This window comes from Gnatocerus cornutus, chromosome 6, assembly GCF_029298725.1.
Source record: "Gnatocerus cornutus isolate USDA-ARS CGAHR chromosome 6, icGnaCorn1.1, whole genome shotgun sequence".
NCBI classification, from domain to species: Eukaryota; Metazoa; Arthropoda; class Insecta; order Coleoptera; family Tenebrionidae; genus Gnatocerus; species Gnatocerus cornutus.
This window is the reverse complement of record NC_142238.1, coordinates 11,873,014-11,892,736: the sequence shown is the minus strand read 5'-3', so window position 1 is coordinate 11,892,736 and position 19,723 is coordinate 11,873,014. Positions and strand designations below refer to the sequence as shown.

The window sequence follows — 19,723 nt, the reverse complement described above, 5'->3', positions numbered from 1 at the left end:
AAGTAGTGTGTTATAATAAAAGTGGTCGTTAAATGCTCATTTTTATTCATCAATCGTCCAAAAAATTCACGCTTAGATCAAATAATGCTTCTCGTTGATGTACTCGGTGGTTGCCAAGTTATTAATAATGCTCAAGTGGTCCCCAGTAGCCAAAGTAATCTGCGGAGTCTGTTTGCAATACTGAAACAAAGAAATTAGTACCCAAATTATCGATCAACAATAAAATTATTACAGAAACAAGACCGCAGTTATCATATTGGCTGGATCCAGTCGGTCTAATCAAATGAACCTGTCCAGAAATAAGTTCTTCCGACGGTTGCACGGTCATCAGACTTTGAAGATGCGATTTTAGTGTCAACAAACCCTCTCCCAAACTCTTTGCATCGAAAGTGTTATTATCGTAGTTGCTCAAAGCTATTTTTAGTCTGGTTTCCCAATTTGGTGACGCCTCTATCTTTTTAACTAACTGAAAAAGACTTTTCATTACACAGAAATGGACATTTTAGAAATAGTAACTTCGTTGTCAGTGATTTTTAGCATTCTGGTCAACAAATTGGTTTCCACAGCTGTTGAAGTTTCACCCAAGTGTTTGACCGCAGACTGCAAAGTTCCTGGAGCTCCATCCACGAAGTACAGATGTAAACTGTCGCCTAGCTTGTCCAATATTTTTGCTATTTCTACCATTAGGCCACCTCCCCAAGACACACCGATTATATTGTACGCTCCCTTCGGCCAGACTTTCTTAATTTTCTAAAAAAATCAACGGTAGAATAGATCAGAAAATCCGTTAAAACGAACAAATTTTACCTCAACTAAACTAGCAGCAAGCTCCTTAATAGACATCGGCGTTGACGGATAAACGGCACAGAATGTTGGGTACAACAACTGGAACGCCATATCTTTCATTTCCTTCGTTCCAGAAAGTCCAGGAATCACAAAGACAGGAGACAATTCCCTCATTTCCCGAGGACCAAGCGTCGGTAGTTGAATCAAATCCGGTTCACTTGGAGCAGACTGCAGCTCATCAACAAAGTCTTCCAAAGAAGATGGCAAAATGAGAGCCAACTCTAAAAACCACGTCTCAGAATATACAATTAATTTCATCCTATTTCTTACTCTTGAACAAAGACTGCACAGTCTCTTGATGCGAGTCGCTAACTTTGTCATTCTTGACCAAAATATCCTTCGTGCGGTAACTCAGAATTTGATCCAAACCACACAAAACTTCACTGAAATCTAAATCTTTCTGCCATTGGATGTTGTAGGTGAGAAAACCTGCTTCTGAACGGAACTGACAAACTCCTCCAACATTATTAATGAAGTTAATGAGTGCAGCTTTTGGAGCTGCGGTTCTTAAAGCTTGGTCAATGTACTGCACGGATTTAGTATCGCTGACTTTGTTGTTGCTCTTGTTTTGTAATAAGAAGACGCAGTGGATTGGACCAAGGAGGTAAACTTCAGAAAGTAACTCAGAAGCTCCTTCTCTTGTATGCGTTTTGGGAGGAGCATAAATAATGCTCGCTCCGAAGTAGGATTGAAGCAAAGAAAGACGGCGGTTAATGTAAGTTTGCTGTGGTTTTGAGTCTGATGCTACAACGATTTTTCGGGCACCGCGCAAAATTAGCCATTCAACGGTGTCGGTCCAGTTTTCTGAAGTGCCACCTGAAGAAAAACAGTTAATTTAGTGTGCGAACTGTTGGGGACGTACCGTAAACCAGATACGAATTCTTAGAATCACAGATGAATTGCGAGGGGTTGTTTAAAATAAATTTACTCAAAGAGAGATTGTTGTTGATTTTGATTAAGATTTTACCGATGTTTCCATGACTGCTCAAAGATCTAAAAGAGAGAATTTAACCCACCGATAATACAATCTCCAAACTTACTTTAAAATCTCCGCAATGCTTTGATGATCCTCGATTTTTCTATTCAGTGGTTTTATACTACCATCATCGATACCTTTCTGTACCATGGACTTGATGTCCCGTTTGATCTCTTGCGGCTCGAGAAAAACATTTTCCAACCCTACTACGTAGAACGACGTGTTTTTCAAGAAAACGCTCATTCCAAAACTGTTGTTTTCTTCAAGATCGTATTTACCAATTTGAATGAGTCTACCGTACTCCGCAAGACACCCAACTGAAGATTGGAGGAGAGAACCAGAAAGGTTGTTGATAATGACGTGAGCACCAACTCCTCCAGTCGCTATCAGCAGAAGAGGTTCGAATTTTGAGTCATCAGAGCTTAAAATATGATCGTCTTGCAACTAAAATATTTTGAAGGTAAAACTGAAAGACCCCAATATGAGAGTCTTACCCCACTAAACTGTTTCTTTAAGTAGTTTCTTTGGGCTTCCGTTGAAACGGTGGTGTACACATTGCATTTATAATGGAATGCAATGTTGAGGGCTGCTAAACCGATGGAAGAGCATCCAGCGTGGATAAGTACTGTTTCACCAACCTTTAAACGCCCTTTTACGCAAAGACAGTAGTAGGCCTATAATTTAGAAGTTACTAGGAAGTTTTATTCTTGATTTCGTGCTACTTACGCTAACGTACGCATGTGGTATCGTAGCAGCATCTTCAAGAGTCCACTTGTCTGGAACGTCCCACGATAAGATGGAATCAGATTCCAATTTACACTCATCCCTATTAAGCTGTGCCAGACCCATGACTTTCTGGCCATTGGTGGTAACCCCAGAATAATCAATATTACCAAGATCCGTTTTCTTTTCGGTTGCTGGTAACAACGTTTCGTCCTTTAAGTTGACTCCAACATAATTAATAATTTTGTTGTTGATAGTACCGCTTGTAATATTCAAATTGCTTTGAATGTCTCCCTTCAACTTAATTGGTACTGATAGCACAGTTCCAAAAACTCCATCCTTAATAACCGACAGTGCTAAATCAAATCTAAATATTTGTTGGAGCTGCGACTTGTTAATATTAGCAGTCCCAACTGTTTTATCAAGAATGAACAACACGCGCACTGTCGACATGTTAGGTTGAGATAACAGTTCATCGACGAAATTCTTTAGTCCTTCTGTTGGAACTAACGAAGAGATCAAGAAAACGTTGCTATTTTTGGATTTAGATGCTTCAACGGCTTGGTGTAACGCGTTGACCCAAGGAAGAGAGTTCCTCGACAAGTGCTTGAGGCTTAAAGTATCTCCAGTTACTGTAACAACAGCAGGTGCAGCCTGTTTGGCTTTTCTTAGGATGGAATAATCAATTCCATTGACTACAAATTGGGCGATTTGAACAATCTGTGGGTTGGATAATATCGATTTGTCTGTTCGAGAGAGCAGAAAACCGTGCGATGTTGATATAATTTTGATTATGTCTTCATTTGGGACGTCGTTCAGGACAAGCAAAAATGGGTACGAGCTTTGGATCATTAGTCCTTTAATGTCTTTAGCGGTTGCTAAGTTTTGCTGAAATGTTTCATTATTAAATTGTCCACCGATTGAACTTTACTTACGTTTAGTTTCGGGAATTGATTGCACACATTCTGAATATTTTCCATGAGACTTGCATTTCTACTTTCAATCTCCGTTATGCTGATGTTGTTAATAAACTGTTCTTCGAAATTATCTAAAGCGATTTGTACCGCCATGTTGATCCCAGTTTCAATGTTCTTAAAACCACAATTTATTTTATATTCAAATTTGGGTAAACTTACCGGAAGAGTGGTCATGGTAAGAGGTGTAAACTCCACCGAATCGAACGAAATAGGTTTCGGATCCGTTGGAAACGAGACCGCTTTCACCCCCACAATCTGGATCCCTTCAGCTGAGATAAGACCAGTTGAGAAATCGTAGTGGACTTCAATATCCTTCTTTTCAGTAGGAAGAAGTTCTTGATCAACTATAATTTTGTGCACGTTCTTCGGCAAATAAATCTCTTGGTACCGTTCGCCATCTTGGAATAAATGAAGTTGGAGCATAGCTTCCATGAATGTCGCCCATTTGTTAGCCCATTGTACTGTTGCGACTGAGCCGTCTTCAGTTATGGTTAAATTTTTAATAGTCTTGTACGACCCTGAGTACTTGTGACCTCTATGTTGGAATTCGTTGTAAACATCGCTCCCTGACAAGTAGATGTTGTCGTCTGTCGTCTTTACTTTGATGGGATCGATCATGAACTTGTCGGAAGTGTTGGGGAAAGTTAGTCTTCCAGTGACAATAATATCATTTCCGGCTAGAATTTCAAAGTCGCCACTTCCTTTTTGTATCATTGCATGAAGAGCGACTGAACCCACGCGTGGAATTGTTAGCGCTTTTTTAAAGTGCAAGTTCTCAAAAATGAAGGCTTTGTGGCCTGTACTAATGCTTGCAACAATTTCAAAAATGGTACTCTGCAAAAAAGACAGTAACTTCTATTGTTGCCATTAGTTTTCTTACCAGATATGATGTGCACGGTAGAATAATTTTATCATCGACTTGATGGCCCACACACTCCCTGAACTCCTCGCTGTTTAGAGTGACCTGGAAGTCTCGAACCCCAAACAAAGATTTTAGTTTCTCTTCAAGACCAGTTCTCCAAGTCTCGCTGTGCTCCCAGTGGGATAAGTTAGCCAAGCAAGGAGTACCGCGGCTCACTGGGTACTCAATCGGAGGGAATAGTTTAGAAACATCCATGTTCAGTCCGGCTAAATACAACTTTCCAAGAGCACTCAGGAGGAATTCAACTCCACTCTTGGCACCTCGGTGTGTTAGTGGCACATTGGTGCACCCTGATTTTAACGATCTCTTCAAAATTGCTTGTAGCAGACCATGAGGAGCGATTTCAATCAAAACTGAGTCCTTAGGGATGTGTTTTAATCCTTCTTCAAAATACACAGAGCTCAATAAATTGTTAGTGTGGTACTCAGGAGAAGAATGTTTCGCAAGATCTGTGTTCCAATTCTCTTCCAGGTTTGAGGTACTGATCCATTTCGACGATCTAGGCATGGGTTCCGGGAGGACTTTCTTCAAATAGTCGAGAAGAGCAGGAGCTGCCGGTTTGATGTAGCGACTGTGATAAGCAATGTTTGCCACGTTCACCAAACGAGCAAAGATTCCTTGGTCTTGGAGGTCCTTGACAAACTTTTCCATGTCTTCGGTTGGACCAGAAATTGTGGAACTGTCAGGGCCATTGTGGCAAGCCACTTCAATGCTTGGAGGGCATTTATCTTTAATTTGTTGGTAGCCCATACCAATTGCCGCCATCATTCCCTTGATAAGACTTGCTTCAATAGACGCTCTTCCTCTCGAATAGGCAGACAAAATCATTTGTTCCGCAGTCATGCAACCATCGGCGTAAGCACACCCCAGTTCTCCCACAGAGTGCCCGATTATACCATCGGGAACAATACCAACTGCTTTAAGAACATCGGTTAAAGCAATTTGGATAGCAGCGATTCCGACAAAGGAATGTAAAATAGTATCGAAGTTGGTTTTCTCGTCGGTTGAAATTATGTGCATTAAATCTATTCCTTTAGGTTTTAAAACGTTGTGGCATCTGTTGATTGCATCGGCAAACACAGGAATCTTCATCAAATCGCTAACCATTCCGCACCACTGGCTTCCCATTCCAGAAAACACAAACCAGGTTTGGCGCTTGTTGCCCACGTAATACTAATAAATGCAAAGATTAGATAAAAAGAAAAATTTGGGTGTTTAAATCGTACTTCACTCTCTTCTTTTGGCTCTTGTGATCCTAGAAGCGTATAGCCGCGGTAAAGGTGACCCAAAATCGGTTTCGCGTATAAACTCTGCACGAGTTTGATATACTCGGGGTCTGGATTAGACTTGATCTAAAATCAGCGTTAAAAACATGTAAACACAATGAAGAACCTACCGTTTCTAATATTTCTTTAATTCCCTCTTCAGTTCGCGTGGACGCAAGAACGACTCGAGGAATATTGTCTTGCAGTTCCTTAACAGTCTTCCTCTTCGGATTAGCTTTCAACAGTATGTGACCATAGTAAGAATCCAAACCGATAGCATTGACAGCGGCATATTTAACACCCCACTTCTGGTTTTCAGTCACCACTTTTATGCTCCCATTAATCAAAGGCTTTATATTTGGATTCGGAGTCTTAAACTGGATGGTTGCCGGAATTGTTTCAGTTTCCATTGCAATTAACACTTTCACGACGCTGAAAAGACTAGCAGAGGCTTCACTGTGGCCAGTGTTCGGTTTGACGGAACCGATGAGAAGAGGAGTCTTGCGGTTTTTGCAGAAAACTTTTTCTAAAGCTTCAAGTTCCTTGCGGTCTGTCTCCTAAATGAAATCGATTTATATTGAGAAATCATGATTTATTAGCGTACTTTTAGAGCACTGCCGTAAGCCTCTACAAACTCCACTTCGCTAGGATCAACATTTGTCTCTTTATAAAAGTCGGAGATAAATTCCGCCATATTGTTGGCATCAATATCCAGAAGAGTTCCATCGCGATTTCCATCAAACTGAGTGGCTACATTAACAATGCTAGCGTACGAACGCCGGGCCTCGCTAGATCGTTGAATGTACATCACCACAACACCGTCACTTCTTGCATACCCCTGGGCTTCAAAACAATTTTTTTTATAACATTTTTAATTTATTTAATTGATTTACCATCGATGTCGTAACATTTGTTACTTCCATCCGGTGACAACAAACCCATGTCGTTGTACAACCATTGAAACTCGGAGTTTAATGCCAAGTTAGCAGTACCCACCAAAACAGCTTCACATTGCCCAGTTTTGATAGCTTCGTAGGCTAAGCGTAAGACTTCAATTCCTCCAATCCAGTTGCTGTCATACGCAACACTGGGGCCCTTAAGATCGAGCCAGTAAGACACCCTGTTGGGCATCATAGCACGAGAATGACCAGTGACACCGAAACCACTAACTACTGATTCTAAAAAGAGATTATCGTTTTCTCCAACTGAAGAACCCATGAAGCAACCAATGCGTCTTCCTCTTAACTCGCTGGGATTAACACCTTGAGAGAATCGTTAGCAGGGATATTTTAAAAGTTTTGAAGAATTACCAGCATCAACAATAGCCTCGTATGTTCTTTCCAGGATCAAACGGTGCATGGGATCCATAAAAGTGCATTGTTGACGATGAATCCCAAAGTACGCGTTATCGAAAAACTCTGTGGGAACTTTGCCGATGACGTTTGTAACTCCTCGTTCGCCAGCTTTCCAACGGCTTTCCATGAGGTTTTCATTGTTAAGGAGACGATCGCGGAATTGCTCGATGTTCAATGATTTGGGGAAATAACCACCAACACCGGATATAACAACGTCGTCTTTTACAAAATGCATTTTGTCTGAAAATAGAAAGACTGTTTTCCATCGCCGTTGTAATTGGTGGAAATCGACAAGCCATATTAGTTCGGGTGGAAATGAAAATCCAAGTAATTTCCGTTGAATGACGACAAAATTCAAAGTCACCGCAATATTAAAAAGCGTTTTGTTTGGAAAAGAAATGTTGGATGACGTCAAGTTTTTTCCGTTGTATATGAATGTCATCGTAATGTTTGAATATTTATATGGATAGGTCCGGCGAGGGCGACAAAAAGTTAAAATATGTATTATGTCCACAAGTAACACATTCTAAATATTAATAAAATCTGATTGTTCATTTTCTTATTTGAGCAACCTACAAATTCCATTACAAAAAGGGAGACCAAATAAATGTACATTTTGTGGATAAAAATTTTTTGCATTGGTCCTAAACAATTTTTTTCCGAAGTGCCGTGACCTCGCAGAATTTTAATCAAATTCAAATATCTGACACTTAAAATTTCAACTTTGCAATTAAAAACAGGTACTTACCCTCTTCAATAGTTTCTACTAAGTACACACCAACAAAACTAAATCGGTTACGGAACAATTACAACTTTTATATTCGTTGTGAACAATATTTTAACATGGACAATAGCACCATGAGCCTTGAACTTCAACTTATCAAAAAATTAAGTCAGTTGAATACAATGCCTCTACTTATACAAAGAAAATTTTGGTTTTACAGTAAACATGTAATTTTAATTTTTGATTTCAATAGTCTGCATGCAACTTGCTTCATTAATTCATTGATATTTTGGATTTCTAAAAAATGAAAAAACCTAATATTCATTTGACATTTACTAAAAATGCGCATAATTTCAAATAAAATGGACCATCAAAAGTTTTTTTTGCAATCTCATGAAAACTTTTCCGAGTTTTTAAGACAAACATAATTCAAACACAAAATCACATATTATGCGTAAAATTTTTCCTCTTTATTGGACAAAACATTGGATAATCGGGATAGAATGTTCTGGAACTCCGCATGTTCCGAGAAACCAAATATAAACGACGAGAAGTCATTACTCCTCCACTAAGAATTGAACTCAGTCTGCACTTCACACTTTCCGTGTCGGTTTCAAATTTTTAAAAGTGCCTCGGAAGGATTTGACATTTTTGAAAAATTCTTAAATAATAGAAGTATTAAACAGCATTCTATTAAATCTAATCGGTGTTTGGCAGAAGCACGTCTTTGCATAGAGAAGTTAAGACATTTTTTTTGCAAAAATTGTGTAATAAATTGGCATTTTTTTTGTACAATTTATTATGGTTTTAGTTAAATAGTACAATCATTAAAACGATTCACCGAATAGCTACGGAAAAGTACTAGAATTTTTTACTATTTCCTACAAAAGTTCGAATTACAGAGCCGTGAAAATCTAAAAGAAAAATTCGTTTTAACTAGAAGTAAATTCACAAATAACCAGAAAACTCGAATTAAACAAGAGTCGACTATATTTAAATTTCCCACTTGGAATTCCAGTCCAATCAAAAGTATAAGGGTGGGTGTATGAAATAAAAGAAAAAGCAATAATATTCACACTTTATTAAACAAAAAAACAAACATAAAACATCTTATCTAAATATGTATATACTAAACATCTTGCATATGGAAAGAACAATAGATATGTGCAATGTCTAAAACTGTCTTTTATGCCTCGCACATCGTCATATTTTATTGCCTAATTTTACAATCTACATGAATGATCCGCATAATACATAAAACATAATCGATATCAAAATATTTCGAGCTGTTACTCATGTTCAAAATCTGATATGAAGATGACGAAAGATTGAGCAATAAAAACCCTTAATGTTTTGGGTCCAACAATAAATACAGTGCCACCTATGAAGAGATATGTCCAAGATACGGTAACATTTTGAACTTACTTGAAATAATGATGAGTAACAGCGTGCCGTCTACTGCTAATACAATTATACAGTCGTGTTGTGTTCCATAAGCAAAAAGCACTATAAATAGCGATACATACATATAGGTAGATATTTCATATAAATCTATTTTGCATCATCTTTACTACATTTTGTATACAACGTAATCTATAGCAACACTGTAGCATTATTTAACGTGTTGCTAAAAAAGAGAATAAAGCGAAATGTTACCCTGAAATTTGTTGCCGATAATTATCATTAGAAAAGTTATATATTTGCATTGAGTTTCATAAGTATTCTTTTAGAAATACGTTTCAAATTGTCTGTGCTGGCAACCGTAAAAAGTATAAAATGGAATCAAACAATTTTGGCATTTTATTAATACTAATCTCACAGAAAGAATACTGTTCAATTTGTTTGAAAGACAAAGACAAAATTCTCTTTACAACACTATCTACGTTTTACAATCTCTTAATAATAAAGACCCTGTTTTAATAAAGGCTATACAAATGATATCTCACGTTAGCTGATTGATTTGAGTTATTCTTGAAATTCAGGGTGCGTCGCGACGGCGACGCCGCGACTCGATTAGTTGTGTGAATCAGTCACGCCAAAATTATTCTAATGATTTTTTTGAGTTTTTGTCTTTAGAACTACCACACTTGGCACTGAAAGTGCAGTCAGCGTTACGCTACAGACAAAGCTAACCGTTGATTGCCTGCACAACACGACAACTATGACATAGCCGACATTAAGGCCCCTGCTAATTCCTACACCTCTTCTACGCACGAGCAGGGTGGCCAACATGTAAAGTAACCCCCTCGCAATGATTGAGTATTCTACCTGAAGCATATCTTGATTTAAGTGTCACATTCAAATAAAACAGTTATTGAAATGCTAAACTATACTATAGTTTGCTAGTTCTAAAAATCGAAACATTAGTTCTAAAATCCTAACTAATACTTCGAAATTCGAAATAAACACGATTTTGTACATGTGTCTTATGAAAAACTCTTGATCCATTTATTTGGCACATGAGTACATGACTATGTCGCTACGCCTTGCTTCGTCTTCAGTGTTAAGTAAATTTGCCCTTTAAATTGGCTAAGAATAACAAATGTGAAGCCGGAGCACGGTTGGTAGCGACAAAATTTATTTTAAGAACACTCAGTAACACAAAGGGATAACAATAGATTGTCCCCATTATAGTCAAACGTTTAGATCGAATAAAATTACATCAATAATAAACATGAAAATGTTAGTAAATAATAGACTAGATTACATATCACTACTACTAAATAACAAGCCAGCTATTGTGTTGATTAAATCAAACGAAAAAGAATTAACCTTCCTCTGGTAGCCTCTCCCAACCATAAGTACAGTACGTTCTAAGAGTATTAAAAGCACTATCCTAGAGTTACTGTAAACATTCATGACAACGCATTATTATATGACGTGATCACAGTGAGCTACCACTAACCACAAATAGACTGTTTGCAATTATAACTGTAAAGTATTGCATTCTTGAGTGATGTGAGCATTTACGGCATGAGCAAAAGGGAAGATTCAATTTGGCACAAAAATATCTTTCTCTTGAGGAAGAGACGCAACGAATACTTAAAATTTAACATGCACAGCCCAATGTAAAAATGCAAACAATCTCATATTGCACAGCGATCTTTAATACCGATTCGATCACAAAGTGCCCAGATCACTCTTAGATATTCGACTAATTACTTAAACTAGTAAAATATCAGTCACAACTGGGAATCGATAATACTACAATACCACGACCTGTCGAGCTTCGGTGATACTGATATGTACATCCTTGATATGGTAGAACTACTCTCCGACTCGCTGGACAGGCACGGGTACTTCCTCTTTCTCAATTCAGGCAAAACTTTATAAATAAATAAGCTAAAACATTAAATAAATACTATATATTCAACAAATTCGAGTGTCGTTATATACCTTGGAAGTTATTGTCCCGCCATATTTACACAACAAAGTGAACAAAAACGTAAAACTTCACTGTCTTAGGCCCGAATCAGCGGTGCCTCGACTCTGCGTTAAATATTTCAATATTTTGAGCAAACATTTCCGGATCGACGAGATTCTATTGTATTGAAAAGCGATTAAAAGACCGTGCGCCGCTGATTTTAGCCAAAATCCGTAACAATCTCAACAATTATTTTCGACCTCTGAGTGGGACTTTCTATAAAATTAATTTGTCTTTTTTAACAGTCCAAACAAACGGTCGGAAATAAAAGTGCAGCCGACATCGCAAGCATAACTATTTACATTTTGGCACTTAATGCAGTCGCTGTAGGATATCCGTTTTTGAAGGATTTGCGCACACCGAGGAGGGTAATAACTTGCAAAGTATAACTGAATCGAGAAATTTAGTCTGCGAACAGTTTAACTGCTCCAACAATCCAATCAATTCGGTGAAACGGAAAAAATTCAACTATTCAAAATCGCTAACAGACAGTAAACAGTAAATTTTCTGATTGTATCTAAATATATTATATAAATACGATATATCATTGTAAAAAATTAAAAATAACGAATCTTTGGCTTGTTCCCCATTACCAATCTTTTTTGTAAAGTATCCATCATAATTTAATGACAATATTGTCTGTATTTGTAATTTTTCACAGATCAGACCTAATTTACACGGTATTATCTGAAATACCATTGAGATTGGGGATCAGTGGGTGGCACCAAGAATTCTTGATGCCAGGGCCAGTTCAGTTAATGGATCGGGGCCTTTACAATGTGGTTCGGAGCAATGTAGTGGTATCCTGGCATCGGCAACCCTGCAGTCTCCATCGATATCCTGGCAAACACACACAGTTTACATATCAGTGACAAAGCAACACAAAAACGAACGTTACGTGACCCTTCACGTTACGTTCGTTCGATTTTCCACATAAATAAAAAATCTATAACTCGTTTCTGATTCAGAGAGCGCTAAAAACTGCCAACGTAAATATGGCTCTCTATTCAAAACGACTATAGGCGCTACACAAGAAACAAAACTGTCGCATCAACTAAGTATTAATTCGGATTAGAGAGGAAACAAAAATGAAACTAAGTGGTTAAAAAGGTGTTTAAAGCAAAGTTAATTCTAAGCGCCATCTCTGCAGATGGCGCTTTGTTGTTGAAATTCAGAGTCGTTAGGCATCGATAGGAAAATGGATGGTCAAGCTTACCGGGAATGTGATTCTTCTTGCCTGGATTGATTGGTAAGGCATCGGTCTGTTAGCAGGCTTAGGAGTTGGACACACAAACCAATTACAACTTTCACACTCCAACTTTAGCTCTCCTTTGACATTGAGTTGAAGATCAAAGATTTGTTTTTAATAAAGTTAAAAAAAAAGGAAAAACAAATCAATGATTTTGGCTCCCGTGAAAACTAGGTGCAACAATTTATAATAATGGAGAAATATTATTAAACACACAATGTATTGGTCTCTATTAATACACTTAAATCTTAAATTTAGACACTAATATAAAATTATGGTCTCTAAGATGTACCTACATTAAACAAAGTTAGTTCCTAAACAAACATGTACTTATTATTGTATGATAAAGTTACGTTTGAAACTTAAATATTGAAGAAGCGAGTTTGTTCTTTAAAGTCTATAGAAACACACAGATGTTAAAATTTAAGTGCTGCTGATATGTCAACAACAAAGCTGCCTACTAAACAGGCAAAATATTTTGTACAAAACTAGATTCTATGAATTCCATATCTCCTAATAGCGAAATAAAGTAGTATAATTACGGATCTATTACGATACATTATGCAAAAAATTTAGCAGGTGCAACGCACTGCTCGAGTAAACTTAAACTTGCTTCACTTGTATATAGGATAAAGACTTGATTATAGTCACACAATGATAAAAATGAGTGAGTACTTGTGCCCCTTTGCGGACAAAAAAAAATCTTACATGAGTCTGGCAAAATAAAAAAAAAGTAAACTTGTAAAAAAAAAACCATGTACACAACTATGCGAGAATAAAGACTCGCAGGGTCTATTTAATAAGGATTAAACTTGTTCCGTTCGCTCTTGAGTTTGGAGCCTTCCGAAGGCCCGCCACTGCCACCAGGTGACCGGAGTCGAGGAGTGTAGCTCTTGTGAGTTCGGTGAACGCCGGTGGTCTGGACAGGAGGAGCGCCTGCCTGGCCGCCCAACAATTCGGTTAAACCACCCAGCGCACTGAGGCTCGTCAGCGCGTTGAGGGCACCTGGCTTGGCCAATAGTTGGGCTAGAGGAATGGCACTTGCCAGGGGAGAGGCAGCGGTGGAGGACTGGCTGGACCCGCCAGTACTAGGAGAATTTTGGGCCTCAAGGTTAGCTTTCTGCAGCTCAACACTGGGGAAACACACAGAAACCAGGATTGTAATGATTACAGTGAGCAACGGTCGGGGGGTTGGTTGCATTGCCTCTGCAGCACTCAGTCAAGCACGGAATACGCGAACTGAACAAATACTCAACACAATACGCGAACATTTTATTCATAATTACAACGCTCTTACAGAAACAAAAACTAAAAAAAAATGTCGCGTTCTCTTTAAGGGTTTCTTGATTCAAACATAAATTAAGGATGTCCTCAGCGACCAATTTTGAAGCGAACAACTAACTACAAAACAAAGCGGTTAATTTTTTGGGTTTCAACGAGGACGACGAAGTGAAGCTCTAATTAAGATATGACTTAGTATTTCAAAGGCAACAACTCTTACAGAATATGGACGCGGCAAATGGCTGGAAGAGGCATTAACTAAGGACTACTAAGGTGTTTCAGAAACTTTGATACCTTCATATTTTCTGTTAATTATATTTTTAATTATTCTTCAAATTAGATCTTCATTGATTTTGATCCCAACTACTTTGACATAAAATATAACAATGAAATCATTTTCGTATCCAAAGACACAAATCCTCCGATAATCCGATGGTTACAAAAAAAGAACGAATCCTAAAATCCTCCGAACAAAACAAGAGGCAAAACATAAGAATCGACGACCTTGTTAGACGTTTGTTGTTATTTTAATAGTTTAAAGTAGGAGAAAACCAACGAGCATTGTCGCACGTAACTCACATATTTTATAATTCGACGAAAGAAAAATATCTAATTGACTTTAGATTAGGCGTTCTCAAATATTAAAAACAAATACTAATAATGCGCATATTTTCGATATTAAAACACATCTGTGACAAACATTTCAAATTCCACTTTATATATAAATATTCCTAAATTCCTAAAAACGTATGTGCCATAATATTTCATGGCATTTCAAATAATGAATATTAGTTTACTATACAATGCAAAAATCAATCATATGAATATACTATTTATTTCTACATTTTGTAAAAGCTACTAGCTTGATATGAATTTTTTAAAATATTTTTCAATTTTGTCCAGTTTTACAATTATTACTTACTTACTTTTATTATTTTTTATAAACTCTTTGATTCACAATTAGCCGCAATTAGAGTATCATTATTTAAACATTTTTTTCCGATGAACAAAAAAAATCCAATGCTCGTTACTCGGAAAACCTTGTAACGAAATAGTCTTATGAAACAAACTTGACAAAGCTATTTTACAAACAAGACGAAAAAGGGTGAAATAAAAATTCACTTTTTTTTCGTTTTTATTTAATACAATAAAAAGGTATCAAAATTTATAAGACACCACAGGAAAATTATCCATTAATTCAGTGAGTGTAATAAAGTTAAATCAAACCGTTTATTTGTACCTTCCTAAAACATTTTTGTAACCCGTTTGCCACGCTCTGTTAATATTTACAAAAGTTAAAACGTCAAGATAAAGAAATGATATCTTGTTTTGATGCAATCGTCTTGAGCACACACTACTTCAAATTTGTTTCCGTCAAATTCAACTTTCTACTGTTAATATTTGATCAGGTTTGGGATGTCAGAAGTGACAAAATCAAATATTCAGCAATAACAGCGAGTTGGATCTGACAATTATTATTTACCGACATCGCTTTTACTCTTTTAATTTCTCATCAACTCACTGAATTAAAGGACGTTTCAATAACTGAAAATAAACAGGAAAGTGGATCAGTTGATGTGTTATTGAGATTTGAAATAAAAGGACCAAAACATTAATTTAAATTTAACGGGTAGGATCGAGGTGAAAGCAATGTTTTTCAGGATTCCAAGAACACATCAAATGATAAGGAACGCCTGTTCTTATTCGGACCTTCGACGATTTGTCACCTAAAATCCTCTTCTTCAAGTCGAGTTCCTAAATCGCTCACTCATACCATCGCTCTCGACATTCATTCATAACACCTCATTATTGATAAATTATGGAAAGCAGTTAATAATCGGCAAGGACACGGGACATTAGGTAATATGTCTCGATGCTAATTACATTGCCGAACCCAAAATCGCATAATTCCCACCCTGGTGGTGTTTTTGATTCGGCGCAAAACCAAACTCCAATCACAACAAAAAAAAGAAACATACCTCATATTGATGAGATACTGCGCCAATGCCACTGCATCGGGATTGCCAGAGATGGTAATCGTACGGTCGGTAACGCCACTTTCACGGTCATCACAGTTTGAGATGCGGATCATCGCCCCGGAAATTTGTCGTATTTCAGCGATTTTCGTGCCACCTTTGCCAATTATGCAACCGATTAATTCGTTTGGTACTGTCATTTCGTGTGTTTGCTGGTTGGAATTTTGTTGGTTGCGTGAATTCGACGTTCGAAGCTGAGATCCGGCGAGAGCTGCCAACGCTAAAAGCTAATTTGAACAGAAAGAACAATGAATTGAAAGGGACTATACCTGCTGGATTGAGTCCACCAGTGTTGGTAGGTGCAAGGCCTCCTAATCCTAAGGCTGCTAGTCCTGCTAAAGGACTTTTACCAAGTGCACTCATCTGAAACAAGCGGATTTATATCGACCGATATTCACCACGTGTACATCCCTTGTATCTGCTTAATTACTACACTACAATACGGTTGTTGAATTTCATTATGATCTATGTCTGCATGGTTTAGTACCAGCGATTGCTGGGTATCAATATCGTTCTAACTTTTATGGTGGGCAAAGGTTCTAAATCAATTAGCAGTAGAACGATTGTTTCAATGAAAATGAATTGTTCACGGTGTATCAACTTTACCATTATTAAATGGCTGATCGCGTCCGATATTGAATTTCAAACTACTACAAACAATACAATGAAAAACTACAAAGTTGATTCAAATTGCGAATATTTTACATGTGATGTTACACAAACTTCCTTCTAGAGCTTCGGGTAGTTTACCTGTAATCAAATGAGTGATTTCCATTATGCCGAACTCCAAATCAATATGGTCAACACTCCCCACCCAACGTACAATAATAAATCTAACTTTAGCAAGTTTAATTCGCGGGCGCCCCACCATTTTATTGATAGTAAAATTGCATAACATAATTAGCGTGCATTTATAGTCCTGTCTTGTTGGAATAACACTTCACTGCTAGAACGGAAATGGAAAAATCCATAGCCATTTTTTACGTAGAAAAAAAACTCTCTTCATACCTTAAACAACATACCTCGCCGCTCCCTGTATCGTATGTAAACACAAAATGTGGCCCCTCGGCAAAAATCAATCGTATGGTGTCCCTCATGGAAAAAACCAAATGACATGCATGTGCAACATGAGAAATATGAAAAAATGACAACTCTCACCACCATAAAACATAACGAACGAAGAAGCTCAACATTATGTTAATTGTTAGCAAAAGCATCTATCTTAATACGGAGATAAACAAACTGAAGAATCCAATACAATGAAAATTGAATGCCATGAAGCAGCTAATAGCCTAAAAAAAACCTACACATGCAACATAGTCATAAGAAACCATCAGATTATCACGTGTAGTGTAATATTTAGGCAGCATTAATAGTGAAGACAAAAAAAGGCAAAATCTTTGAGATATCGAAGTAAACTACACAAACATAAACAATGTTGGATTTTGAAGTATCCAAAATAAAATTGTTTTACCAACTCAAACAATTTCATTTAACATATCCAAATACAATACGAATAAATGAAGATATTATTCTAGTCTAATCAATTTACAACTCTCGTGGTCGTGCCAACAATCCTATATAAACGTTCGCATTAGTTCGTAAACAGAAAATAACGTTTAACAATTATTACAACCCTACAAAGCTTGTGTGGGATCAAGACTACATACAAAAAAGACAAAACAACAAACAAAGCGTTCACAAGACATGTATAACACCAACAAACTTCTAAATTTGGGGGCATTTGAATAGTGAGAGGGGGAGCACCAATACGATCAACTTACATCTGGCAAAAGATGCGCGGGCGGAAGGGCTGCCTGCAAGTGTCCGTTCTTGAGCGGCTCGAGCGGCATGATCGGAGCCGCTGGCGCCACAGCAGCCAGCGGATGGCCGAGGGGCAAGGGGGGAAATAAAGGAGTCATTACTGAACTACTTACATCTGTATGGGCAGGAACGGCGTAGTTGCCTTGGATGGTATAGGCTTGTCCGCCGGCCAGGATCACGGGGCCACCCACTTGGGGTTTGGGGCGGTAGGGTATGGTTGCTCCTTTGGGAGGGGACTGGAAATAAAAACAAACGAAACGGTTTACACAGTAAAATACACACACTTTGTGCTGGTTCAAGTATAGAATTAGAATCATTGAACACTGAATCATTAAAATCTTATCGCTATTTCTGTACAAAAGAGTAACAATTCATCACTAAACTTAGACCACCCTTCTAAGTGAATAATTTCTCCACAATTACCTCGAGCATGACGGTACAGATGTGGTAAATGCACTGAGTGATTGCTTCCCCGGTTCCAGAAATTGTGACAGCTCTTTCTGTGGAATTGGGCAACATTTCAGAAGCGACCTGGATCGACGCTCCCGTTACTTCCCTAATTTCTTTGATTTTGGATCCTCCTTTGCCGATTAGAGATCCACATTGGCTTGCAGGTACGATCAGTCGTAACGTAATCGGAGGCCTTGGCACACCACTACCTCCACTATTTATGTCCTGGAACTGGGAACACCACTGAGGGATCCCATCACAACACAACACCACATTAACAAATGCACAATACACACTATGATACTTCTATGCCAACTACTACTTACAGTCCAACCAGAAAAGTTTTAACAAAAATTTCTAGTTAGACGATATCAGCTAGTTCTACACAATAAGGTTAGAGTTTCTGGTTTTTAACAATGGAATATACTTGGTTCCCTCAGATCTCATAATCTCCGCACACAGGACCACAGACTTTGTTGATTTTAGACGTGGCCCGATACCGCGCCCGGAAATTCCGGTACCAACAAAATCACTCCTAGCGCTATTTTTTCTCGTCATTGGGACAAAGTGGAATACAATGTGGCATTTGAATATTACCAAAAACGAAAGTCATGCTCATTATTCCATTAGATAATTATTGGATAACCAAAGCTGTCGGAATAAGATTAAAATCTTCTTCCTCAAAGGGGTACGTACTCTCAATGCATTAGCCATTACAAGTTTATTCCAAAATACTTAAGTTCATTCTAAGAAGATATCAAATGACTTACCTCTTCGAATTTTTTACAAATTAGTGTGAAAGCTTTAAAAATTGCATTTGTTGATCCCGTTACAGTCACTATACGTTCAGGGCATGAACCATCAGATATGTTTATTTTGGCACCAGACTGAAACAAACACAGGATTAGATCAAATAAAGTGATGAGTACTTATCTTACTTCTTCTCGAAATCTTTTAACAATTTCGCCTTTTTTGCCTATGATACTTCCAACCTCCTGCAAATTAAAACAAAAATAAGTAAAAATACTGTTGTACAATTCTACACATTTCTGAATAATATCAACAAAAAAATGGTTCCCTCAGATCTCATAATCTCCGCACACAGGGCCACAAATTTTGGTGATTTTAAACACGGCGGAAAACCGCGCCCAGAACCTCCGGTACCAACAAAATCATCCCTAGCGTACATTTTCTCGTCATCGGGAATATTGAAATATAACGTTGCACTTGAAGATTGTAAAATGAATTTTTCATTAATAACGAGAGCTACTCGTAATTTCAACCATAAATATTGTCGATATAAATCAAATGACTCGTTGTGATAGCTGATAAAACGATGCAACATGACCTCTTTTAAGTTTAAAAAATTAAACTCTTTAGTTGCGGGACATGGTTTTCTTCTGTTACGAAACGGATAAATAAAAACTGTACACATCAATACCGTTAATCGATCAGAAAATAGTTTCAATCAATTTAACAACGAAATGATATTTATGGCTGCTTTTTGTTTTAGCGCAGCTCAAGGAAGTCCCATTAGTTAAGGAATTTGAAGTTGAATTTACTATTTTAGTGTCACCTTAAAAAACACAAGCAAGTGTTTTATCCTCGGGTAGTTTATAAATAGATCACCGCGAATACTACAATAAGAAGGCTTTGTCGTAAGATAAAAAA

General features: G+C 37.5%; 2 protein-coding genes across 11 annotated transcripts in view; both read right to left on the bottom strand.

Moving 5' to 3' along the window:
• Positions 1-41: 41 nt before the first annotated feature.
• On the bottom strand, positions 42-7,846 carry LOC148172977 (fatty acid synthase-like). 2 transcript variants are annotated; one of them, XM_088038658.1, is made up of 18 exons: positions 7,813-7,846; positions 7,020-7,304; positions 6,603-6,971; positions 6,314-6,552; positions 5,841-6,266; positions 5,671-5,796; positions 4,403-5,617; positions 3,682-4,356; positions 3,481-3,636; positions 2,549-3,433; positions 2,317-2,496; positions 1,887-2,266; positions 1,709-1,839; positions 1,117-1,662; positions 808-1,067; positions 517-750; positions 233-466; positions 42-180 (listed from the first exon to the last, which is right to left on the bottom strand). In XM_088038658.1, the coding sequence occupies exons 2-18, from the start codon at positions 7,297-7,299 to the stop codon at positions 73-75; spliced, it is 6,444 nt and encodes a 2,147-aa protein (XP_087894784.1). In that variant the 5' UTR covers positions 7,300-7,304; positions 7,813-7,846; the 3' UTR covers positions 42-72. The 2 variants fall into 2 exon arrangements, with proteins under 2 accessions (XP_087894784.1, XP_087894783.1); XM_088038657.1 differs by having other exon boundaries at positions 3,481-4,356.
• A 1,008-nt stretch (positions 7,847-8,854) lies between these two features.
• The window catches only part of mub (poly(rC)-binding protein mub), a 45,611-nt gene continuing 34,742 nt past the window's right edge, over positions 8,855-19,723 (bottom strand). For 4 of the 9 annotated variants that reach the window (XM_088040130.1, XM_088040133.1, XM_088040129.1 and 1 more), the window contains 7 exons: positions 18,991-19,047; positions 18,823-18,939; positions 18,026-18,295; positions 17,563-17,838; positions 16,048-16,141; positions 15,722-15,998; positions 12,665-13,594 (listed from right to left, as the gene is read on the bottom strand). In XM_088040130.1, the coding sequence (XP_087896256.1) occupies positions 13,258-13,594; positions 15,722-15,998; positions 16,048-16,141; positions 17,563-17,838; positions 18,026-18,295; positions 18,823-18,939; positions 18,991-19,047 (1,428 nt within the window). In that variant the 3' untranslated portion in view covers positions 12,665-13,257. Of the gene's footprint in view, positions 12,053-12,664; positions 13,595-15,721; positions 15,999-16,047; positions 16,142-17,562; positions 17,839-18,025; positions 18,296-18,822; positions 18,940-18,990; positions 19,048-19,723 lie in introns of those variants that run through there. The other 5 variants (XM_088040137.1, XM_088040138.1, XM_088040134.1 and 2 more) reach the window with 5 other exon arrangements.